General features: G+C 31.5%; 1 protein-coding gene, 1 long non-coding RNA gene and 2 pseudogenes across 7 annotated transcripts; 2 read left to right on the forward strand and 2 right to left on the reverse strand.

Annotated features, from left to right (window-relative positions):
• The first annotated feature begins 4,214 nt into the window (after positions 1 to 4,214).
• LOC137817134 (uncharacterized) lies at positions 4,215 to 18,226 on the forward strand. The gene is made up of 3 exons (XR_016518655.1): positions 4,215 to 4,324; positions 4,634 to 4,768; positions 18,089 to 18,226. It is a non-coding gene; the product is annotated as an uncharacterized LOC137817134 (long non-coding RNA).
• Positions 5,955 to 13,130, reverse strand: LOC150029119 (uncharacterized; annotated as a pseudogene).
• On the forward strand, positions 13,270 to 16,541 carry LOC150029120 (uncharacterized; annotated as a pseudogene).
• Positions 17,983 to 24,801, reverse strand: LOC137817133 (uncharacterized). 6 transcript variants are annotated; one of them, XM_090298619.1, is made up of 10 exons: positions 24,222 to 24,801; positions 23,742 to 23,833; positions 23,458 to 23,565; positions 21,225 to 21,307; positions 20,596 to 20,729; positions 20,181 to 20,230; positions 19,871 to 19,963; positions 18,752 to 18,843; positions 18,316 to 18,422; positions 17,983 to 18,218 (listed from the first exon to the last, which is right to left on the reverse strand). In XM_090298619.1, the coding sequence occupies exons 4-10, from the start codon at positions 21,304 to 21,306 to the stop codon at positions 18,177 to 18,179; spliced, it is 600 nt and encodes a 199-aa protein (XP_090154745.1). In that variant the 5' UTR covers position 21,307; positions 23,458 to 23,565; positions 23,742 to 23,833; positions 24,222 to 24,801; the 3' UTR covers positions 17,983 to 18,176. The 6 variants fall into 6 exon arrangements, with proteins under 6 accessions (XP_090154745.1, XP_068476472.1, XP_090154746.1 ...); XM_068620371.2 differs by having other exon boundaries at positions 24,415 to 24,798; XM_090298620.1 differs by having other exon boundaries at positions 23,458 to 23,551; positions 24,222 to 24,294.
• Positions 24,802 to 25,763: the final 962 nt, after the last annotated feature.

The raw sequence follows: 25,763 nt of genomic DNA on the forward strand, positions 1-25,763 counted from the left end.
CTAAGTACACACTATGTTATGAAGGAAACATACCAACCTAATAGTTATATATAATAAATTTTTAAATGTTATACAAAATTATATCATAGAAGAAAACATTAGTTTACAATGTCAGTAACAAATTCTAAGATATTAAATAAAGATTGGTATTCAAAATCTTCCATTATTCCTGTCATTTAAAAATTTACATCTTTTAGTATTTGACAATACTTGTGTATTTTTATTTTTTAATATTACAGCGACTGTGTATCTATATTTTTAAATATTTCTTATAATAAAAAATACAAATTTACATGCATCTTATATTAAAAATTAGAATACACAAGCCAAATAGTAAAATATGCCTATACATATAAATTTATAGTAAAATTAGACAATGTTGTTTCCGTTAATAATAATTATTATTTAATTATTGAAATTAAAGATTAAAGAAATAACAAATAACATAATATTTACTATTCTAATAATAATTTTTTTATACAGTATTTTGATGTTCATTTGTTAGGAGAAACCTAGAGAAATAAAGAAATTAGTTATTTTAAAAACAAATTTTATTTTTAAAATAATTAATTATAAATATATAAATTTTAAGATAATTACTTTCTGTACAAATAATTATATTAACATAATATATAAATATAGTTATTAATGAAAGAGATATACAAAACTATTTATAATATGTACGCTTCTTCATATTTTTAATATTTATAAATATAATTATCAATAATATATATATATATATATATATATTAATTAAAAATTATTAATTTTTTAATTCCCATTTGGTAACCCATTTGACTTTGATCCAAATATAAAATAAAAAATAAAATCTCAAACAACTAAATCAAACAAAATATTTTTATTCATTTCATAATCATGGCTATCGGAAAATCCATTTAACAAAAATTTATTAAAAGAAACTACTTAAAAACGTATATATGTTAAAGAAATTGTCACTAACATGTATTCTGATTATGTATGTGACCCAAATCATTTGCACATTTTGAACACATTCCACATCTGCAAGACATACAACATCAATATGTAAGTGTTAAGTGTTTTACATAAAGTACAAACAAAATTACTAATTTGTCAAAGTAAGACTTATCAACAAAGGTTAAAACTTAAAGAGATGAATATACAATGAAATCAACCTTTCACATTCATTTTTCCATAATCAACAATAAAGGGAAGCACTCACCATATGCCTTCACATTTAGAGTAACCATGTGACCCTCATGCAGCCAAATATCAAATTTTAGATGATAGGGGGAAATAGAATATTATGAGAACAGACACATCAAAAACACATACTAATGGTAAAGTTCATATATTGTAGAAAACAACTAACCTGGTCATCTCTCCTTGTTTCTTTCAGTGGCATCGGAAATAACATACAATCATCAGGAAAAAACGTCAAATATCATCAAAATAAGTAAAAATTATAAATTATTATAGTTTAAATCAACTCGTTGGTGCATTTCTAAATCTGTCTCCGGTTCATAAAATTAATAAATAGAAACTTGAAAATAAATACTACATTGACATTTATAAAATTTAAATGACACATAAGAGAAAGTATTGAAGCATAACATATGAATTTTCGATGAGTGATATTGGTGGGGTGCTATAACAGATTTGAGAGAAGAAGTCATCGAAGATTCCTTGATTGGCCAACGAAATGAATGAATCGTCCTATTTTTTCTTTGTGCCTGTATGAGAGATTTAAAAACAAAGAAACCACACTGCCACGTGATAATAAAGTAAAACAGTCTACATGAAAATGTGTCTCTCATCGCATTGGAATAATCTATCTAATACCAGGAAGATGATGCGGGTGGGTTTCAGATTAAAGTTTTCTTTCTCTATGCAAAACTTGGATTGATGCATTTTGAATAATTTTTTAATATCCCAAACAATATATCATTTTCGTACAACAATGTCATCTGAAGGTAGAAGTGGTGGTGTTTCAATCCTTGGTTGCCATCAGATAACTCTAGAGGTTTTTTTGGTGAGTTTGACCACCTGAATCATGTTATTGTATTCGAGAGAGACTATGTGTGCAAAAGAAAAGGACTACAAAAATCAGTTTAAAACAGAAAAGTAACGTATCAATCTCTCAACTCTCTTGTTAATGCGGTCCACATCTAGCAACAAATATTAACAAATATCTTTAATTTTTAATTAATTTTTTAATTTTTATTTAACAGAGAAGAGCCGTTTAAAACAGAAAAGTAGCATGTCATGTCATCTCTCCACTCTCCTGCCAAGTGACCAGAAATAAAATAAAATTTTAAAATTAAAAAACTACTTATTTAATACAGAAGAATATAGTTTAAAACACAAAAGTAACCAATCTCTCCACTCTCATACATGACAACAAAATAAAATTAACATGTACTAATCTCTTTACTCATGTTAGTTAAATGAGAACAAATAAAATAAAATTTTAAAATTAAAAAACTGTTTTATTAACTTATAAAATTATAAAATTTCCAAATAACCAAATGAAAAAGTGCAAATGAAAATATATAATAAAAATTAAAAAATTCATTTTTAGAGAAAAATATTATTTTTTTATCTGATGAAAAAAAAAAATCTATATGACGGTTTGATAAGTCTATAAAATTTAAAATAAATTTTTAAAAAAATGAATAACAGTTTTTGGCTTTATTTTACTGACTTTTTTTTATTCAAATACATATTATTTTGTTTTCCTTATACGTAAGGTTAGATAACAGATGTAATTTTTTTTACTTTTTTACTTTTTTCATTTTTAATTATATAATTTTATTTTTATTTAATGAAATTAGTTATATTATTTATAATTGTATAATTTCGCAATCTAAAAGTAACTATTTAACTCCCCAACTTAAAAATAATAATATCACTCCACAACTTTTATTATTATTATAAAATTATTGACTTTTCATTTCTAAAGTTTATACTATTTTAATATAGTATCAATGCAAAGCTTTACATTTGTTCTGCAAATATATTATAAATATTTCGGTTTATTGTGCAATATTTATATATATTGTTAAATTTGAGGATGCATGCATATTTTAAAAAATAAAGTTTATCATTATCTTTAATATATTATAGTTTTTAGTTGTTTAGTGAAATATGTTATTAAAATCATAATGTATAATTATATGATTATATTTACTAAGTTATTATTAACAACATAATATGATTATATATTATTATAAAATGCATTTGATTAGTTTATAAAGTTTGCTATCATACATAAATCATAAATATAGAGAATAATAAGTCTGAACTCTTATATTAGAAAATAAAGTGAAATAAAATTAATGGAGGTTCTTATAGAGTAGGAGCGTGAATAATTTGTGGTGGTTTAAAAAAATCGATTGAAAGAATGGTCATTGAATTGTGAGAAATAAAGATTCACAATTCTTGAATGCTTAAGTCAATAGGATAGGAAGTAAAGAAATTTAAGAGTGTAAGTATATGAGTATGAAATGAGAAGGATTAAGTGAATATTTTCTAAATAATCAATATATATTTATAGACTTTTAGTATAAATTAAAATATTCAAAGATAATTTTGAATAAATTAATTTTATTATAAATTAAAATATTGAAAGATAAATTTGAATAAATCAGTTATAACAAAATTATTTATTATGTATATATTAATATTTAAGTTGTTAACATTGTAGATAATTATATATATATATATATATATATATATATATCGGAAACAATTAACCTAACTCTCAATATTTTAAAATCATCGGGTAGTAGGAATAAAAAATTAATATTTAGACCACTAATGAAAAAAAACCTGCATTTGTTCTCTTTTAAAACAAGTTTATCAATTTATTAATTTTGTTAAAAAATATAGAATAAAACTTGTTATTAACATTGCAATATAGAATTATTTAATTATAATTATTATTTTTATTATGTACACCATAATATATTAAAATAATAAACAATAAAATAAAAACATAATCATATTTAATTTAAAATATAATCAACACCTATTTCTAAATAAAATAAAATAAAAAACAAATATTATTTTATTAAAAAATATAAATATTATTTATTAGCATAGAACAACATAAATAGTTAAATAAATTATATATCAAATTAAATGATAAAAAATGTTAACTGCAATTGTAACTAATTATGAAATCGTTCTTTTTAGCTATAAGAAAAGTTTTATGCGCATTTATTTGGCAGTCTTCAAAATATATCAGTTTTCAGTTTTTTGGTGCAGGTGCTTATGAACCATAGCAAATTCGCATTTCACTTTGAAAGTCTTTTTCGTTTTCAAAATCAAAATACTCTGAACAGTAAGTCATCTCTTTTCTTTTGATTTTCTTATAGATTAGGGTTTTTACTATGAAATTTGGGATTTAAATCCATTTAAGGTTTAGGGGTGGCTCCTTTGATTCTATTTAACAAATGCAGTAGCATTATACAGATTTAAATCCATTTAAGGTTTAGGGGTGGCTCCTTTTGATTCTATTTAACAAATGCAGTAGCATTATACAGGTTTATGGGTTTCAAATGAAGTAGAGTTTTTCTATTTCCTGTTTTTTAATTTCAATTTCAACTTTTAGTCATTATTTATTGTTTCTATTTGTTTTATTTCTGTACAGGTTCTGCAGAGTAATTTGTTGTGCCATCATTGCATACTGAGTTGTTGGTTGTTCTTTAATAATTTAAGCTGTGGAATTCAAGATACACTTTTTTACAGTTGGTAGTAATATTAAAGCTCACTATTTGGGGTACAGGTAACAGATCTATAGTTTTTAATCATATTTTCTGCTATTTATTTTTTTTCTGAAGGATTTTATCATACATATTTATGAAGATAAAAAATTTGGAACGCTTGCTACTCCTATATAATTATTGTTTATCTTGAAGTCTATATCTTTTAAGCTTTGTAAGCTTGATTGCATCATGTACGCAGTTACTGTATCTCTGTGTATTGAATTTATGAACCACTATGTGAACTGAATTTATGAACCACTGTGATATATCTTGTCAGTTAGAGGCTTTGTATTCTAACTAAATAATTATTTTACCCTTAACTATCTAACTAAATAATAACTAGTTTACCCTTAATGGCAACATGAGTGTTTAACCCTCTTATAAATCCCCTGTAGACGGCCCCAAAACCTCCCTCTCCTATTTTGCTGAAGACGAGAACACAAGCTGAAACCATTTGAATAGATACAGAATGAGTGAAACAAGCATAATACAACACCAATGCAGTAAAATGCATGATCGACTTCGCAAGACACTTCAAGGAGTTAATGGGTAAACAAGAAATGGTAACATGTAGACTTAATACTTCCCCATTTACCCAATTATATGAATAACAATAAAAACATAGTGAGAAGTTTAAACATCCTAGAAAAACAACATAAACTACAGCAGCAAAAGCAAATAGGAAACAAAACTGCATAAAAAGCAAAGGGGCATAAAAAATTTCAACTTACATAATAATAATAATATTTGCACACCCTTGCTTCCAACCTTGTCTCCATGTGTTCTGCTCCTTGTTCAGCCACAACAACCACACTCAAATTGGTGTTTTTGTATAAGCCGAAGAGTATGTGAAATGTGCAAAAAAAAGTTCTTTTGACAGTGTATGGTTGTTACAAATAAATATGATATCACAATTAATAGACATAACTTTTTTAAAATTTTAAATGAAAATATAAAATATTCATTACATTCAAATTGATAAAAACTAAAATATCCAACAATAAATTCAAACATGCATATATGAGATGAGATTTAATTCTACTTCATAACATTTAACTACACAAGTATTTGAAAAATTACAATAAATGGTCTTTAATATCTTCAAGAATTTTGATCATGCAAAATAAACCACTAATATCAATAAAAAAATAATTAATAATATTTTAGAAATGTAAAATGTAATTATAGACATAGTAATGGAACAACTTAAATAATAACACAACTTAGTGAAGGAACATTTGAATTGTTAAATGATAAAACTCCTAATAAAGTAGTCATTTGACGTTTCAGCTCCCTTTCAATCTCTTGTTTCATTTGGTCATGTTGAGTTTTCACAAAAAGTTTTTATCCTCAATTAATAGACTTTGAGATTTCAATTCACTTTGAAGTTGAATGTTAGCCTCTTCTTGTTGTTGGATTATGCATTCCTCACTCTAAATCATTTGCTCTTTTTTGTGCATTCTCCACTTGACTTTGAACAAATTGTCTCTCTACATTTTCCTTTTGTCATTGATACACTTCCTATACCTTGTGAGTGATTTGGTTTTGTTCCTAGTACATATGCAAAATGTTTAACCAATGGCACATGTGCTTTTGAAATTTCTTCTCCATACACTTCACCCACATTTTTCAAATTTTCCTACACAATGTTAACACAAATTAAATAACATTGGCAACTCGCTTTGCATTAAATCATTACACTACTAGAGAAATAAAATTTAAATGATGTGAACTTTTTATTTACAATTGTGCTCTAATTCAAGTGTGCAACAATTAAGTTTCATATTAAGTAGCATAGTAATTTAGGTGTGCAACAATTAAGTTACATATTTCAACTTACAATTTTTATCCATAATTCAAATATCTATACTAAAATTGTAAAAGTTTTTTTTTTATCAGCAAAGAATAAAATAAAATTAAAAGGGATACTTAAGGGTTATTCCAACCCATATACAAAACCGAGCTCCTCACAGGAGGGATCCATAGTCAACATTACAAACCATGATCCAGAAAAAACCAGCAGCAACCAATTGCTAAAGATATACAAGGCTACACCCATAAACACCCTATTATTAAAAGCTGTTAAAGAAAACCCTGCTGCTTGTAGGTTTGTCCTCTTCTCAAACCCAAACTCTCAAGCACTATATAGCTTCTATACTCCCTATAGTTGAAGCTATAGCATAAAACACATGTTTCTCCTCAGTAGAATTCTTTCTTCCCCATCCTTCGTACCAGAAAACCATCATGCCCCATCCTCCCATGATTTCCTTTACTGCCAGGACACTTCAGAACCTCCACATGTTGTTCACGCTAAACTTCATAGTCAACCTAACTCCAGCATTGCTTGCACCCGTTTGAACCTCCTCCTAGTTGTTCTGCTTCACCTTTACGCACCCCCCCCCCCCCCCCCCAACAGGGGATTATTCACACATAACAGTAGCCAAACTGCTAGTCCTTCACAAAACCAATTGCTGGACCTGCTCACGTCAGAGTCCACTCTGTTGTGATTGAAACACTGTTATGGGCACTAGTCTACCATCCCACGTACCCTTATTTGATCCAACCTAGCTTGCTCACCACGTGCTCAACAAAATTACCCTTAGCAAAACCAGCACAGAACATACCAAAGGCTAATGATTGACCTCACAACCAAATCATCATAATTTTGCACTTTATTCTTCTAACACTAACAGAATTAATTGAGCACAGTCCAGCCATCGAACAAACTGGAAATTTGCAGTGTGACACTCCATTAGGCTACAAATTAGCTTCTGTATTACTCCACAGTTGTTACACAAACTGCTTTGCATTCACAACACTTGCAACCGCAACATTTCCATCTATGCATCACCTCCACTGCTTCGTGTCTTCATATGTTCATACTTCTCGTATACAAACTTGCTTCTGTTCAGGCAACTGATAGATGAATAATTCACCCTATCTAGCTATTTCCTGCACCAGCCCATCAATCTAGACGTTATTCCAGCTCACTAAAACATGCAGCTCCCATTCTACCTGTATTCCTTCAACATACCAAAAGGAGAACTTGGCCCTCATCACCATCACTAACGACAATTCTGTAAGCAGATACCCGGATTAAGAATCCAATTCGAGAAGGCGAAGTCGAAAGGGAAGGCCCCATGTTTCAACATTAGCCACGCTGCCAACTGGGCTAGGTGGACAATTTCATCAGCATCAGCTACCCCTTGCTTAAAAACAATCAAGTTCCTTTGATCCCACAGATTCTGACTAACTGTGAAGTGTGGTAACTGAAAGCTCTCAAAGTGGACTAGAATGTCCTTATGCTGGACAAACAATATGCCTATCCATCTAAAACATAAAGACCAAACACTCTGAGCAAGGATGCAATCCAGGAAGATGTGTTGTGCCGATTCTTCAGACCCATTACAAAACACGCAGGACGAAGAGGTGACTACCAAACCTCTTCGAATGAGATTATCATAAGTTGGAAGGCGTCCAAGTAAGATCCTCCATGCAGTTACCAGGGCTTTGGGCATCGCTTTTGCTTCCCACAGAAGAGAAAAGACTTCATTTGAAAAGCCTACATGCTGATGAGGTAAATTCAGATAAGCAGATTTCACTGAAAAATCACCATTCTGATCCCCACTCCAAACTAAAGTATCCTTGGCTTCTTTGCTCAAGGTCTTCCCTGTTATGAGATTAAGCAATTCTCCCTCCATAGCACTCTCCCAACTAAACCTAGCTCTTCTCCACCTTAACCACCAATTCCAATCTGAATCCTCCCAAGAACCTACCTTAGCCACCGTCTTTCCTTGGTCCAGGGAGACGGAAAAAAGCCTGGGAAACAAGGTTTTAAGCTTTTTGTTCTCCACCCAAGCGTCTTCCCAAAATCTAACTTTAACCCCGGACCCGACCTTCCAAGCTACATGTTTTTGAAGCCATCCCTCCTCTTCTCCCTCCTCATACACCTTTGATAGATCTTTCCGCCACCAAGAAAGAGTCTTATTATTACTTACTGTACCAGGACTGTACTTCGATAGTAAAATGTCTTTCCATTTCCCCTTTTCCTCACTCAGCAGCCTCCATTTCCACATTGCTAGCAAGGCACAGTTGAATATTCTAATATCCTTGATCCCCAAACCCCCTTCCTCCTTTGGCTTACACACGTTTTCCCAGCTTACCCAAGAGATATGCCTATGATCGTCACCCCCTGTCCACAAGAATCTCCTCTGAATGCTAGAGATTTTGTGGCAGACTGCATGTAGGGCTTTAAAGAGAAAAACATAAAACAGGGGTATAGAGGTTAGAATCGACTTAACCAGGCATACTCTACCAGCTAAGGATAGGCATTTCCCTTTCCAGGCACTAAGTCTGGTTTTAACCTTGTCCACAACTGGTTCCAAAAACTGCCTCCTCCTTGGATTGCCACCAACTTGCATCCCCAAGTATTTAAACGGGATCTGGATAACACCACAGTTAAGAGTTCTTGCATATAGCTCTAGGGAATTCCTTTCTACCTTGATACCTGACAACTTTGATTTATGAAAGTTAACCTTGAGGCCTGAACCTAGCTCGAAAATCCTGAGGATTGTTTTGATTGTAAAAATATTAGAGACAGACTGTTCACACATAAACAAAGTGTCATTAGCAAACTGTAACATGCAACATTCAGTCTGCGCTCTCCCCACCTTCACTCCTTTTAACACGTTCTCCTTTAATGCATTACGGACTAGACCCGCCAACCCCTCGGCAACAATAAGAAATAAAAAAGGGGCCAAAGGATCGCGTTGCCTCAGACCCCTAAAAGGTTTAAACTCCTCTGTCGAACTACCATTAATCAAAACCAACACAGTTGCCAACTCCAGACAACCATGTACCCACTTAATCCATCCTATGCAACATATCCAACAAGAAGCTCCACCTAACCGAGTCATATGCCTTTTCAAAGTCCACCTTCAAGAAAACTCCACTCCTCCTCAAACTTTGATTTATGAAAGTTAACCTTGAGGCCTGAAGCTAGCTCGAAAACCCTGAGGATTGTTTTGATTGTAAAAATATTAGAGACAGACTCTTCACACATAAACAAAGTGTCATCAGCAAACTGTAACATGCAGCATTCAGTCTGCGCTCTCCCCACCTTCACTCCTTTTAACATGTTCTCCTTTAATGCATTACGGACTAGACCCGCCAAACCCTCGGCAACAATAAGGAATAAAAAAGGGGCCAAAGGATCGCCTTGCCTCAGACCCCTAGAAGGTTTAAACTCCTCTTTGGACTACCGTTAATCAAAACCGACACAGTTGCCGACTTCAGACAACCTTGTACCCACTTAATCCACTTACTATGGAACCACTTAATCCACTTACTATGGAACCTCATCCCATGCAACAAATCCAACAAGAAGCTCCACCTAACCAAGTCATATGCCTTTTCAAAGTCCACCTTCAAGAAAACTCCACTTCTCCTCAAACTTTGATTTATGAAAGTTAACCTTGAGGCCTGAAGCTAGGTTGAAAACCTTGAGGATTGTTTTGATTGTAAAAATATTAGAGACACATTCTTAACGCATAAACAAAGTGTCATCAGCAAACTATGACATGCATCATTCAGTCTGCGCTCTCCCCACCTTCCCTCCTTTTAACACGTTCTCCTTTAAATGCATTACGGACTAGACCCGCCAACCCCTCGACAACAATAAGGAATAAAAAAGGGGCCAAAGGATCGCCTTGGCTCAGACCCCTAGAAGGTTTAAACTCCTATGTCGGACTACCGTTAATCAAAACCGACACAGTTGTCGACTCTAAACAGCCTTGTACTCACTTAATCCACTTACTATGAAACCCTATCCTATGCAACATATCCAACAAGAACCTCCACCTAACCGAGTCATATGCCTTTTCAAAGTCCACCTTCAAGAAAACTCCACTCCTCCTCAAACTTTGATTTATGAAAGTTAACCTTGAGGCCTGAAGCTAGCTCGAAAACCCTGAGGATTGTTTTGATTGTAAAAATATTAGAGACAAACTCTTCACATATAAAGAAAGTGTCATCAGCAAACTATAACATGCAGCATTCAGTCTGCGATCTCCCCACCTACACTCATTTTAACACGTTCTCCTTTAATGCATTACGGACTAGAACAGCCAACACCTCGGCAACAATAAGGAATAAAAAAGGGGCCAAAGGATCACCTTGCGTCAGACCCCTAGAAGGTTTAAACTCCTCTGTCGGACAACCGTTAATCAAAACCGACACAGTTGCCGACTCCAGACAGCCTTGTACCCACTTAATCCACTTAATATGGTACCCCATCCTATGCAACATATCCAACAAGAAGCTCCACCTAACCGAGTCATATGCCTTTTCAAAGTCCACCTTCAAGAAATCTCCACTCCTCCTCAAACTTTGATTTATGAAAGTTAACCTTAAGGCCTGAAGCTAGCTCGAAAACCCTGAGGATTGTTTCGATTGTAAAAATATTAGAGAAAGAGTCTTCACACATAAACAAAGTGTCATCAGCAAACTGTAACATGCAGCATTCAGTCTGCGCTCTCCACACCTTCCCTCCTTTTAACACGTTCTCCTTTAATGCATTACGTACTAAACCAGTCAACCCTTCGGCAACAGTAAGGAATAAAAAAGGGGCCAAAGGATCGTCTTGCCTCAGACCCCTAGAAGGTTTAAACTCCTCTGTCGGACTACCGTTAATCAAAACCGACACAGTTGTCAACTCCAAACAACCTTGTACCCACTTAATCCACTTACTATGGAACCCCATCCTATGCAACATATCCAACAAGAAGCTCCACCTAACCGAGTCATATGCCTTTTCAAAGTCCACCTTCAAGAAAACTCCACTCCTCCTCAAACTTTGATTTATGAAAGTTAACCTTGAGGCCTGAAGCTAGCTCGAAAACCCTGAAGATTGTTTTGATTGTAAAAATATTAGAGACAGACTCTTCACACATAAACAAAGTGTCATCAGCAAACTGTACAGCATTCAGTCTGCGCTCTCCCCACCTTCACTCCTTTTAACACGTTCTCCTTTAATGCATTACGGAATAGACCCGCCAACCCCTCGGCAACAATAAGGAATAAAAAAGGGGCCAAAGGATCACCTTGCGTCAGACCCCTAGAAGGTTTAAACTCCTCTGTCGGACAACCGTTAATCAAAACCGACACAGTTGCCGACTCCAGACAGCCTTGTACCCACTTAATCCACTTACTATGGTACCCCATCGTATGCAACATATCCAACAAGAAGCTCCACCTAACCGAGTCATATGCCTTTTCAAAGTCCACTTTCAAGAAAACTCCACTCCTCCGACATCTTCGTACCTCCTCAATCTCTTCGTTGCCCATTAGGACACTTTCCAACATCCCCCTTCCTTTCAGAAAAGCTGACTGAGTTTCATCAATAACCAAAGGCAAGACATTCTTGATACTATGTGACATTGCTTTAGTGATGATCTTATACATAGCTCCCACGAGAGAAATAGGCCTGAATTGGTCAATCATAACATGATCCTTCACTTTAGGGACAAGAGCAATAAACGACGCATTACAACCCTTCGGGAAAATCCCACATTCCTGAAAACAAGAAAAAAAAATTTAAATCTATTAAAATTAAAGCAAAAGTACTTTTTTTACTTACCATAATTTCTTCTCCATTAGGAATACATCAAGTGTCATCAGATCTCATACGTGTATCCTTCCATACTTTCATTGCATTCGGTCATTCCTCACTTTTTAATTCTTCTTTCTATTGAAAACAAATAAATAAGGTAATATAATTATACATTAAATAAAAGAACAAAAACAAACTTGTATATGTGGAACATAAAGAAATCATATAAAACCGATATAAAAGTTGCACAAATTTCTATATATGAAACAAAAAAGTAACATTATCAATTCAAATGTGTTTTTATAATTGATTTTGTGCCAATAATTGATCTAATTTCTTGTTTACTTCGACTAGCTTTATTTTTTAAGTTCATTTCCTATAAATGTAGAAATAATTTAATATTATAATACATAAAAAATAAAATTCAAATTTAAGATATAGATATAAATATACAAAGAAAGTAACCTTATCTTAAATTTGGAATCATTTCATTTGTTATGTATTAGCAAATTCCAATCTTCGGGTAATACATCATGTGACCTACCTTTGTTTTAGATGTATTTTTTTATACAAATGGTGATGTCTATTTCTATATTGCTTTTGAAAATGTTTTATTGCATGTTCTTTATCCTCTTCCATCAAACATAATGCATCCTAAAGCCATGAAGTTAAAAAAAAGTACCAAATAATCAAAATACATTAAGTATATAAATAAAATTAATTGAGTACACTTATATGAATAGAGTAATACTAACCTTCATATGTTTCCACATTAGAGTTAAATCATCTTCATATATATTTTTCTAAGTTTTAACTTATTAAGGAGTCTTTTGACCTATACACATAGTTGCTTCAACCTTGAGATATTTTGCACGTTTTCCACAAAGCTTAAAATGGGGAGGTGGAAATTGGATGTCAAAAGTATTTCCCATTACCATTAACTTTTCTCTTTTCTTTGAGAGTTTTGCATTAATGGTATGTCCACCTCGCTTCTTAACACCATGTTGACCTAAATTAAATTAGGAAAATAAATCAATACCAATTTTAATAATTATTTATTCAATCTAAATAAACATGTACAAATACTTGTACTGGTTTCATGTTGCTCAACATTAACCAACTCAGAGACATTGACCCTTTTAGAATTTAATTTTAATGGTTTTGTTATCTATAAAATATGAAAGTAAATAATCACAAAAGTTTAAGAATGAGTTACCCTATCAACCTAAATTAGATACATGTTACTTGTGTAATTAAACTAAAAATAAACATTTATACGTTTAAAGAAACTCATTACATACCTTTTTTTATTGTATTTTTCATCTTCACTTGAATATTGAAACTCTTCTAATTCTTTGGTTCTATACTCTTCATCTCTTTCTTTTCCCTTCTTGTTCTTGGTATTTTAAGTTAGGACTTTCAAAGAATAAGCTAAATGTGATAATCCGAAAGCCTCTAGTTTTGCTTTGTTTTCTACAATTCTTTGTAGCCTTTGTTCTTATTTAGACATGTCTCCTGCAAACAAAAAGCTAGGATGCTTTCTCACTTGAAGATGGATCTACGTTAAAGTGAACTTTAGCTTATACTTGGCCAAGTCAAATAATAAACTAAACTAAAATAAATAAGCCAACAAGAAATAACAAACAGTTCCCATCATTGAAATAACAAGCATTGTTTACATCATTTAGAACTTATTGATATAGTAGTGTAATGATTTAGTGCAAGGCTAGTTGTCAATGTTAATTATTTTGTGCTAACATTATGTAGGAAAATTTGAAAAATGTGGGTGAAGTGTATGGAGAAGAAATTTCAAAAGCACATGTGCTATTAGTCAAACATTTTGCATATGTACTAGGAACAAAACCAAGCAAATGTGGATGTATTTTTCAAATTTTCCTACATAATGTTAGCATAAAATAATTAACATTGGAAACTAGCCTTGCATTAAATCATTACACTACTATATAAATAAGTTGTAAATGATGTGAACAATGCTTGTTATTTCAATGATGTGAATTGCTTATTATTTCTTGTTTTCCTAGCTTTTTGTTTGCATGAGACATGTCTAAATAAGAAGAACAAAGGCTACAAAGAATTGTAGAAAACAAAGCAAAACTATAGGCTTTCGGATTATCACATTTAGCTTATTCTTTGAAAGTCCTAACTCAAAATACCAAGAAAAAGAAGGGAAAAGAAAGAGATGAAGAGTATAGAACCAAAGAATTAGAAGAGGTTCAATATTCAAGTGAAGATGAAAAATACAATAAAAAAAAGGTATGTAATGAGATTCTTAAAATGTATAAATTTTTATTTTTAGTTTAATTACACAAGTAACATGTATCTAATTTAGGTTGACAGGGTAACTCATTCTTAAACTTTTATGATTATTTACTTTCATATTTTATAGATAACAAAACCATTAAAATTAAATTCTAAAAGGGTCAATGTCTCTGAGTTGGTTAATGTTGAGCAACATGAAACAAGTACAGGTATTTGTACTTGTTTATTTAGATTGAATAAATAATTATTAAAATTGGTATAGATTTATTTTCCTAATTTAATTTAGGTCAACATGTTGTTAAGAAGCGACGTGGGCATACCATTAATGCAAAACTCTCAAAGAAAAGAGAAAAGTTAATGGTAATGGGAAATACTTTTGACATCCAATTTCCCCCTCCCTATTTTAAGCTTTGTGGAAAACATGCAAAATATCTATACATCAAAAGGCTCATTTACAAGTTAAAACTTAGAAAAAGATATATGAAGATGATTTAACTCTAATGTGAAAACATATGAAGGTTGGTATTACTCTATTCATGTAAGTGTACTCAATTAATTTTTATTTATATATTTTGATTATTTGGTATTGTTTTTAACTTCATGGCTTTAGGATGCATTATGTTTGATGGAAGAGGATAAAGAACATGCAATGAAACGGTTGCAAAAGCAATATAGAAATAGACATCACCATTTGTATAAAAAAAATACCTCCAAAACAAAGGTAGGCCACATGATGTATTACCCGAAGATTGGAATTGGCTAATACATAACAAATGGAATGATTCCAAATTTAAGATAAGGTTACTTTATTTATATATCTTAAATTTGAATTTTATTTTTTATGAATTATAATATTAAATTATTTCTACATTTATAGGAAAAGAGTTTGAAAAATAAAGCTAGTTGAAGTAAACAAGAAATTAGATCAATTATTGACACAAAATCAGTTGTCCAAAACACATTTGAATTGGTAATATTACTTTTATGTTTCATATATAGAAATTTGTGCAAATTTTATATAGGTTTTATATGATTTCTTTATGTTCCACATATACAAGTTTGTTTTAGTTCTTTTATTTAATGTATAATTACATTACCTTATTTACTTGTTTTCAATAGAAAGAAGAATTAAAAAGTGAGGAATGACCGAATGCAATGAAAGTATGGAAGGCTACATGTATGAGATCTGATAACACTTGATGTATTCCTAATGGAGAAGAAATTATGGTAAGTAAAAAAAGTAATTTTGCTTTTATTTTAATAGATTTAAAATTTATATTTTTTTTCTTGTTAACTTTTATAATTTTAGTATAGATATTTGAATTATGGATAGAAATTGTAAGTTGAAATATGTAACTTAATTGTTGCACACCTAAATTATTATGCTACTTAATATGAAACTTAATTGTTGCACACTTGAATTAGAGCACAATTGTAAATAACAAGCAATGTTCACATCATTTAAATTTTATTTCTATAGTAGTGTAATGATTTAATGCAAGGCTAGTTGTCAATGTTAATTATTTTGTGTTAACATTGTGTAGAAAAATTTGAAAATGTGGGTGAAGTGTATGGAGAAGAAATTTCAAAAGCACATGTGTCATTGGTTAAACATTTTGCATATGTACTAGGAACAAAACCAAATCACTCACAAGATATAGGAAGTGTGTCAATGACAAAAAGAAAATGTAAAGAGACAATTTGTTCAAAATCAAGCGGAGAATAAAAAAAAAGCAAATTATAACAATAATGATTAAGACAATTAAAACAAACATGTACTAGACAATTTAACTTGTGTTAACACTATTAAATTGCTCCTAGTAGAAAGTCTTTTCTTTTTCAGGTTAGATCATGTGACTAAGCTATTCAACAAAGAGTCTCTTGTACATGATGATTTAGAGTAAATCTTGTAATGCTTATAAAAAATTAAACAAAGGCAGGGAACATTGTGAATTCACGTGCTTGTATTACTTCAAATTCAATATCTGCTCAGTTCCATGATCAATGACGCTCATGGATATCATATCTGGGCGCTGCATAGCTTTACTATTTCAGTTGTTTGAAACCCGTTAAACTGGTTGTACCGTGGACTCCCAACAAAGTGAATTAGTAGTAGTTCTCTTTCACATATGATCAAATTTTATGGAATAAATGAAAAAATGGAAAACATTGTGAGGATATTAGAACATGGAAAATACTTCACAGTTCAAAAATATCAAAATAATAATTCAAAGATAACAAAAAATTCAAGAAAAAACATTAAGAGAATTTTTATCAATAAGCATAAGCTTCTATTTTAAATTAGTCTAAAAGTTATTTATAAAGGTCAACAAAATCTTATTTATACTATGAATCTAATACTACTTGATTTCTTTACTAACTAGCTGATCCAATAACATCTAATAATTATAATGAAATTAATGTCCGAATAAGGTTCTAATTAGCAAATCATATATAATCAAATACATAGGTCTAATAAAACCCAACACAAAACCCACAAACTTTTTTGGAATTAAATATGTTTTTCATTCTTGAACTATAACGCGAAATTGATTTTTTTTTCCAAAATTAAGTTTCTTAAATACTTGTAGTAAGAAAATTATTGAAATAGATATTTATTTTTACGTAACAAGAATTTTCATGTATTACAATTTACAATTTGATAACATTCACATGTATTATAATATTATAAAAATCTATGTCACTAATGAGTTAACATGAAATATTTTAACATCACAATGCACACTGAAAATCTATTTGCTATGTAAACAAAAAAACTGGTAAGAACTCATACCAATAATTTTCTTACTACAAGTATGTAGGAGATACAAAATTTAGACTAAGAACGAAAATTAATTTCGCGTGAAAATATAGGAACAAAAAAATTTAGATATGTGATATCAAATACATCTATGATATGATATGTGTTTTTAGGGACAAAATGTTATATATATATATATATATATATATATATATATCAAATACATCATGATATCTATATTTGAAAATTTTAGATTAATACAATTGTTGTGTTAAATAACGAAAACAAAGTTTGATCCTACAACTTCATTAAAACTATCCAAATTCCTAACTCGTAAACTGACTCAAGTGAGTTATCCCAAATTCCCAACAACCATATTAGGGTGTTTGGAATCCTATTGGATTGCAATTGAATTGAGTTTTTGCACTTTCCAATGCACAATCATAAAAACAATGTGAGTGTTGAAATAGGTTAAGTTGAACATAATAGATATCCAAACCAACTTATTCTATTCCATTTCATTCTACTATACTTCATTCAAAATTGGATATCCAAACCAAGCACTAGTTCTTGCCAACCATGCCTGCTGAAAATTTCAAAGTTGATATCATATATATTAACTGTCATTGATCAAATAATCTTTTCTTACTTCACTGTTTGAAACAACAATCTGATTATGTTTTACAACAGGGAAAGGGAGCAGATAGACAAAAAAATGGATGCCTATTCTAAACTTTACATGATGCTCCACATCCATGCAAGGGAGAGAATGTTTCCGTCAAGTTGCCTGCAACAATTCTCTGATATCGTACCCTTGAAGCTATAATTACAAACAGCAGAAGAAGTATTCTTAATATTGAATAAAAGATGATTGTAAAAACTATCAGAATTTGCAAACACGGAGTGATAATTAATACCTGCAGAAAAGTAAGAAATAATATCACTCCTGAGTTCCAAAAGGCATGAATAGTGATGGGAGTGAGAAGGTTGTGAGTTTGAGCATATGAAAACCCCAAAGCAGTCCCTGCGTATGCCACAAATTCCTGTTATTTTCTTTGGAGTATTCGGAATAACAATAGCATCTTTCAAGAGAAAGTACACGTTTCTATTTCCATTTCTTTTTATACAAATAATTACAGAAATGTTTTCACTTTGTTTTATATTTTCAATTTTGTATAGAAAATAATGAAAACAGCAGAAAATGTAAATGAACAAAAACATTTTCTAAAATCAAAAAATGGATTGAATTTTTGTGTTCATAAAAATGACATTTCCCCTTTATCAAATTAAGTTATTGTATACTCAATTCATTATTTCCATATCTGAAGATGTTATCATGTATTTGTACGATACCGAGAACAAACAACTGTGGAAATTCTCCAGGAGTGAGATGTGCAAGGGCAAACACACTGGCGCTAATGACAACAGCAACTGGTGTAGGAACCCTACAGTGAAGGTGGTGAATGAGAAAATTTGCACAACAATCAATTCACAAAACATACTTAAACAACCGAGTTGAGGCATTCATGAAGCATCTAATTAAGTTAAATCTACAAATTTTGCAAACAAGTATATTCACAGATATAGATTATTTTTCACAAAGAAAGCATAAGAGAAAGTTCAAGTTGTGATTTAGCCTAACAATGCTAATCCAAATAACTCAGACTAACACACTACTAGTTTACACATTAAAAATAGAAATAAACCAAAATTGTGACCTTATCATGATACTGTTCTTAGAAATGTTCAGAATACTTGACTAATCATTTTTCCTAAAGATCACTAATCACTTGTACATACACAAAGCAATAGGTTGTTGTTTCTCTTACTTTCCAATTATCCCCCTTTCATTGTCTATCTCTGGAGTCTAGCAGTCTCATTTTAGAAACCTCTATTTTCTCCTACGTGAACAGTATTTTGGAAAGCTCAAGTTTGTGTATAAACGAGTAGTGAACTAGTTGGAGTTTTATGAACTAGAAATTGGATCTTAAAAATATCTAAAGACCAACCCTCCCAGGCCTCATTGTATACATGCATCAAATATCTTAACGGTAAAACTCCATATATTAAAGTTCCCTAAGTTGATTGAAGAACTACCACCTAAATTATGAGTCTAAATACTCCAATATGGTCAGAAACTTAACTGGAAGGAAAAATAGCAACTAGATAGCACAATGCAAACTTCACTTTACATTCTAATCAATTTTTCCCTTTTTTGTCAAGGATACAAGACTAACTAACTACAGCATAGCTGAAACTGCACTTGTTGAAACCTGTGTTCAATTATGTTCCCATTGCATATCTAATTCAAAAAGAAAAAGTTCTACTTTCAAGGCAAGCTTCAGTTTCTTCAACACGAATTATTCTGATACATGGTAATAAAAGAATGCTTAAATCAACAAGAAAAAAAAAAAAAAAGCAACAAATCAACGGGTGTCAAATAGAAAGGGAAATATATGAAGGAAACAATACCACTTGGTCAGAGAAGTCATAAAAAATCCTCGAAATACAGTCTCCTCAAGGAGTGGAGCAAGAACACCTGTGATACCCACCAAGCAGGCAGTACTACAACGAAAATAAACACAATCAATCACTGGCTTAAGAATCTAGGATACAGAACCTAGATGGAAACTTTAGACAAATTCCTTTCATTAATAGAAGGGGGAACTATGATCTGAAATTCCAGTCCACGACTGCAATTGTCACCACAATGTTATGGTTTTAGATACCTCTGCAACTGCAATTTGGCTGCATAAACCATATTTTAAATATCTTAAATTACCTGAGATTTGAAGATCCAATTAATGGAAGCAAGCGAACAAGAGCATCAGTCTGAAAAGCAGATTATAGAAGCATATAAGAGATACCTTTAAGTCCAGAAAAATTAAACAGTATCATATAAGGCAAACTTTAACAGAACAAAGTAGCAATCCTATCAAGAAAGATTAGTTCTGCTAAGGTACATAAGGAAGATATACAGATATGCTTAGTTAGCTACGACGATCCATACCATGATGGCAAGTCGGAACCATACTATAAACAGTTGTGATGTAATTCTAAGATCACTGACTCAATACTAGTGCTATTTGAAAATCAGCGACCCTAAATTTCGTCCTCCCATGCTACATCAAAAATAGTTTAACATGTAGAAACTAATAAATGCATCTGCATCTGCCAGTAAAATTTGAAAAATATACCTCTCTTTGTGGGGTTTCTCCACTGAAGAAAGACACAGCAACTCCAGTCAATGCAATGGCAATTATGGCACCAACAAGTCCAACTCCTGCCCATAAAAGCCAACCCTTTTGAAGATTGAAAGGCTCCCTCGTATCTGTAACCATGTTTTTACCATTGAATGGAAAAAGCATCAGTGCTTTCTAATTCTTCTAATAGAAGCCAATAGCAAACTAAACATCGGATTAAAATGAGATTTAAACCAACATGATGCAACAGGACAGAGATACAGCATGTTCATCAAGGCACAAACTGGTTCGTGTTGATAGCAGTGAACTTCGCTAAATTAACAATACTTTTATAAGCCTTAAGGTTTGATGCCAATCATTAATACAAACATTGAAGAATAACTCTTGCTTGAGCATAGTGCCTATATTTGTAGTCAATCAACAACTCCAGATGTATTAAAATAATAATCAAGATTGTATTGAAATCCATGCTGAAGTTATCTTAATATTATTTTGAGCTTTTGAACTCTAGATTGGTTGTTGAACCTATAGGCACTATACTCACAGTCCCACGCAAATACTGCTCACATTAGAAACCTCTGCCTATTCCCAGATATAACTGAAAGGTTCTTAAATGATAATACCGTATTTGAAGAAGTCTTCAGGAAGTGGCTGGAAAGTGTTGGCAACACTATAAATTATTCCAAGAACAACAGCAGTTGTCATGCTGCCAAGACAAATAATAGGAGAAAATAAGAAAGTAATTGAAAACTTTATGTACTTTGTCTTTAACACCAGAAAGAAAATTGGAATAATTATTAGGTACTGGTAGAAAGGCCAAAGCTGCAGGAAATAATAAGGGTAAATAGTCAGTTCATTACAACAAGTATTGACATATTTCGTTTTTAGTATAGTAAGAAAAAAAAATTACAATTTTAGTACAACAACTTTATTTATATTAGTTTGGTTTGAACTCGGTTAATGGTTAATATAATTGAGAACGTGTTTGGCCTTTAGTAATTATCACGTGCGTTTATTAAAGAAAAAAATTAACTTTATTATGCAATTAACCTAGAAAGAACCACTAAGGATTTCAAATTTATAAAGCAAAAGGCAAAGGGTAAAAGGTTCCTTTCAAGATTAATTGCATATTAACGTTTATTTTCCCTTTAATAAACACACATGACAATTCCTAAAGACCAAACACATCAATTACCTTAACTATTAACCGAGCTCAAACAAAATTAACCGAATTAAAGTTTTTGTACTAAGATCTGTAACTTTTTTTCTTGTTGTGCTAAAAATGAAAGATTGACGTCAATACTTGTCATATTGCACCAACTATTTACCCTAATAATAATAGTTAATGCACTTGAGAAATATTATGTTCACATATCAAATGATACAATTTATTTAGTATTCGTGAGTATCAATATCTACTGAGTTCCACACTATTAATATTTCCTAGAATTTGGGCTTAGGACCTAAGTCAATCCCACAAAATCAATTTACAAGATAATGATTGTCCAAACTTTATATACTCTATTTAAGTTATATTTTAGTCGACGTGAAACTAAACCACTCTATAGTTGCAAATAAGGCAGACTAGGAGTCACCTAAATTAAGGTGGCCTCTTGACACTTGCCCTCACACGCAGGGTTGTAAAGTTTTGCAAATGCAAGTAATCCAATAAAAAATGTAGAATAGGCTTTGATTCATCATAGAATTTGGACTTGGGACCAAATTCGTTCCTCGCAATATCAACTTGCAAGATAAGGATTGGCCAAACTTTATAACCTCTATTTAAATCATATTGTCAATGTGGCACTAAACCACCACTAATGAGCTACAATTAAGGAAACCCCCCCAAAGAAGTCACAACAAAGGTAGGGCTAGGGTGACCATAATTAAGGTGTCTTTCCAACAATATTAGCCAACAAAATAGAAACTTAGTTTTCCCCAAGAATCTGAGGTTGGAAAAGTAGTTTTCCTGATAATGGTTTTTGGCCAAGTTTCCCACAAACATTTTCATGAGATGGAAATCTAACTTTCCCCAGTGAAAATAAAAATTTTATTGAAAAAAAAATACCATATTACTCATTAATTAACTGTGGTAGCAAATTAAAGATTTCAGTAAAAATAACATATTATTCTTTGATTTCTAAAAAGTTTATATAAATATCACCAACAATACTTTTTGCTAACCAAAATATACTTTGGTCATTCCTGAGAATCTTAATTCTCAAGATTTGTGATTCCTAGAAAGTATAATTCCGTAGTAGGAAAAAATTGACCTCCTACTAAAAGTCCCCCAAGTTTATCAAGAGCCTATATTTATATAGACTATATGGAGATCACACATTAACTAGTGATATAGTCAAATTGTAATATATAAGTGGGTGCAAACTCATCACAAACCGATCTTGTGATCCATTTTCTAATAGTATCAAAATTGAATGTAAAGAAGTGTATTAGAGATCTCACATTGACTAAAAATATAACCAAATTATAGTATATAAATAAATGTAAATCTCACCTTACAAACCGGTTTTATGATATTGAATTAGTCTTAAAGTTCAAATTTCTAAGAATTTTCTGCTCTAAAATTCAATAAAAGCAAATGTTACAAAGTAAGAATTCAGACATTTAACAAGGACGCAGGCTTTGAGCAAAGGATGACAACCTAAAAATCTAATGTGTATCGCACACTTCCATGAACATCATGTGATATTTGCTACATAAAATGTTGTTTCTCATCTTCTTTGCAAGTCAATGACCCATCCAAAACAATTCAGAAGCAAATGTGGATGTAGTTTCACAATTTACCAACCAACTTCAAAAATTACAAAGGTAAGAGAGTCCAGAGGAGTAGCATACCCCTGATCCAACAAAAGTATCTCTGCCTTGTCATCTAAACTTAGCACATCAGGTTTGATCCCAAGATATGGGAGAGCAATTGCTTCAGTCAAACCTGTCAACACAAAACTGCCTGGGAATAAATTAATGGCCCAAAATACAACTCAAACAGTAACATAGAAATCAATACTAACATGTAAATCAATTGACAGTATATAGATAAGAAGTCCCTAAATGTTATCTTCTCAGTAGATTTGCATTAATTCAAGTTTGATATGAAATCACAACAGCTACTCAGAACACACCCCAATCCACAAGCAAGAGAGGTCAATGAAACTGTTTGCCATTCCCAAGGCACCTCCCATCGCCTGAGTATAGGCCATTCCAGTTCTGATTCCTGAAAAACGGACAAAGAAAAAGAACGATACAAGTAATTTACACAATTGTTTATAAAGAATTTAATTAGAATGTATTGATAATATTACAGTTGTTTACATTATCGTCAATAGTACATTGCCATGCATGATAAGATTACTGACCTATCTAATAATTACTTCAAAAATATATATAGAAAGACTTCTAATTGATTGGCAAAACAAAAGATCTTTACAAATAATTTACGAAATTAAATTTTTCATATATTATTGTAAACAAAAACAAACAACATAAAGACCTCTAACTCGTAGTTTCACTGAAATACACTCAATTCAGACATGCAAAGGGAATCATATTATGATGGTAAATTGGTATTGAATAAACTAAAATCCCAATCACCATATACTCACTTTAAAAAAAAAACACTCTTCTAATTCTTCGTTTTTTCAGCCGGTCACGAGTAGCATCCAAAATCAAACATTTTTACTCAACATGCACGGAAATTAAAGCGCATAAGGCAACTATTCCCACGATAACTTGTGAACTTGGAAAGTAATTGCGTAGGAATAAATAAATAGTAAAAAGGGCAAGAGAGGAGAGTGCCTTGTCTCCAGCGTTGAAGAAACAAACTGAAGAAAGGGCCCTTTTGGAACCCAAATTCAAGTGATGCGAGAGAAAGGGGTTTTTGTGGAGAAATGCGTGGCTTTGTTTTGAGATGGTTTTAAAGGAAGAACAAAGCTTGTGGGGACAGATGAGAGTGGAAGGTAAGGGTGAAAACAGAGAAGACGCAAGTAACATTGAATTTGAAAGCATAATGTCGAGTAGAGGCTATGAAAGCTGGATTCGCAGAAGAAGAACTTTGAATGTTAATCCTTTTGATGATGTGCCCACGAGCAGAGCACAAGGTGGAGCAGCGGATAAGGCTCGTCGCTACACTTCCTTCTTTACTTCAACTGCTTCAAAAAAATTTGGATGAATTAATCGATCAATAAAAAAATTAAAATATGTATATACATGTTTATAATGAATTAAAGAAAAAAAATGGTAGATTTCTTCTTAAAAACAGAATTACAACTTAACAAAAACGATAGGTAGAATATATCAATTTATAAAGAATATTAAAAATAAACTAATGATTTGCTATGAATAAATCTTAAATTAGCTAACTTATCAACGCACACATCTCTTTACGGAAAATATGAGTAATCTTAAACTTGATTTTTTCAAGTAATTAAAACAAGTATTTCATTGATTACCAAGCATTCACGTAACATTAGTCCTAACAATAAATGCATCACAAACCAAGGCAGAATCACGTTCAAATCATATATTAGTAAATCTCATCTTTTGAGCTTCCTTCATATATAGCTTCATAAAAACTTAACAACCATAGTAGTCTGAACTTCAAGAAACGCAAAGAAAACACCAATAAATTCCCCCATACTCTCACGAAAAATACCCCCACAAATAGCAAGACCAAGATATAATTTTAACTCAGTCTAGTGAAGGGAACACCCATCTAATAGGAAGTAGGCAACTTTACCAGTACGAGTATTAATACCAAAAAATTTAATCACGTTGGAATCCAACATATAATTCTTCATTGAAGTTTTAGATAAATTTCCCATTAGACATTAAATCTTTAATTATCGAAATAGCTCTAGAAACATCAATCTTATCCTGAAATCTAGCCTAATTCCTCATACGCCATATCATCCAAATAGAAAAAGTTATCACAGCAAGCTTAATCAATTTAACCGAAGAACTACCATCACTCTTAATAAAAGAAAAAAGATCATCCTTTTTAGAGAAATGAGAAGAAAAATCTGTCGAACCCAACTCCAAATATGCAAAGCATTAGAACATTTAAAAAATAAATGTTTAATAGATTTTTCGTGTTTTTCACAAAGCGTACACATAAAACATATATGCAAACCTTTCTTTCCAATGAG

The sequence above is a fragment of the Phaseolus vulgaris genome, chromosome 2 (genome assembly GCF_051622355.1).
Source record: "Phaseolus vulgaris cultivar YP4 chromosome 2, ASM5162235v1, whole genome shotgun sequence".
Classification (NCBI taxonomy): Eukaryota; Viridiplantae; Streptophyta; class Magnoliopsida; order Fabales; family Fabaceae; genus Phaseolus; species Phaseolus vulgaris.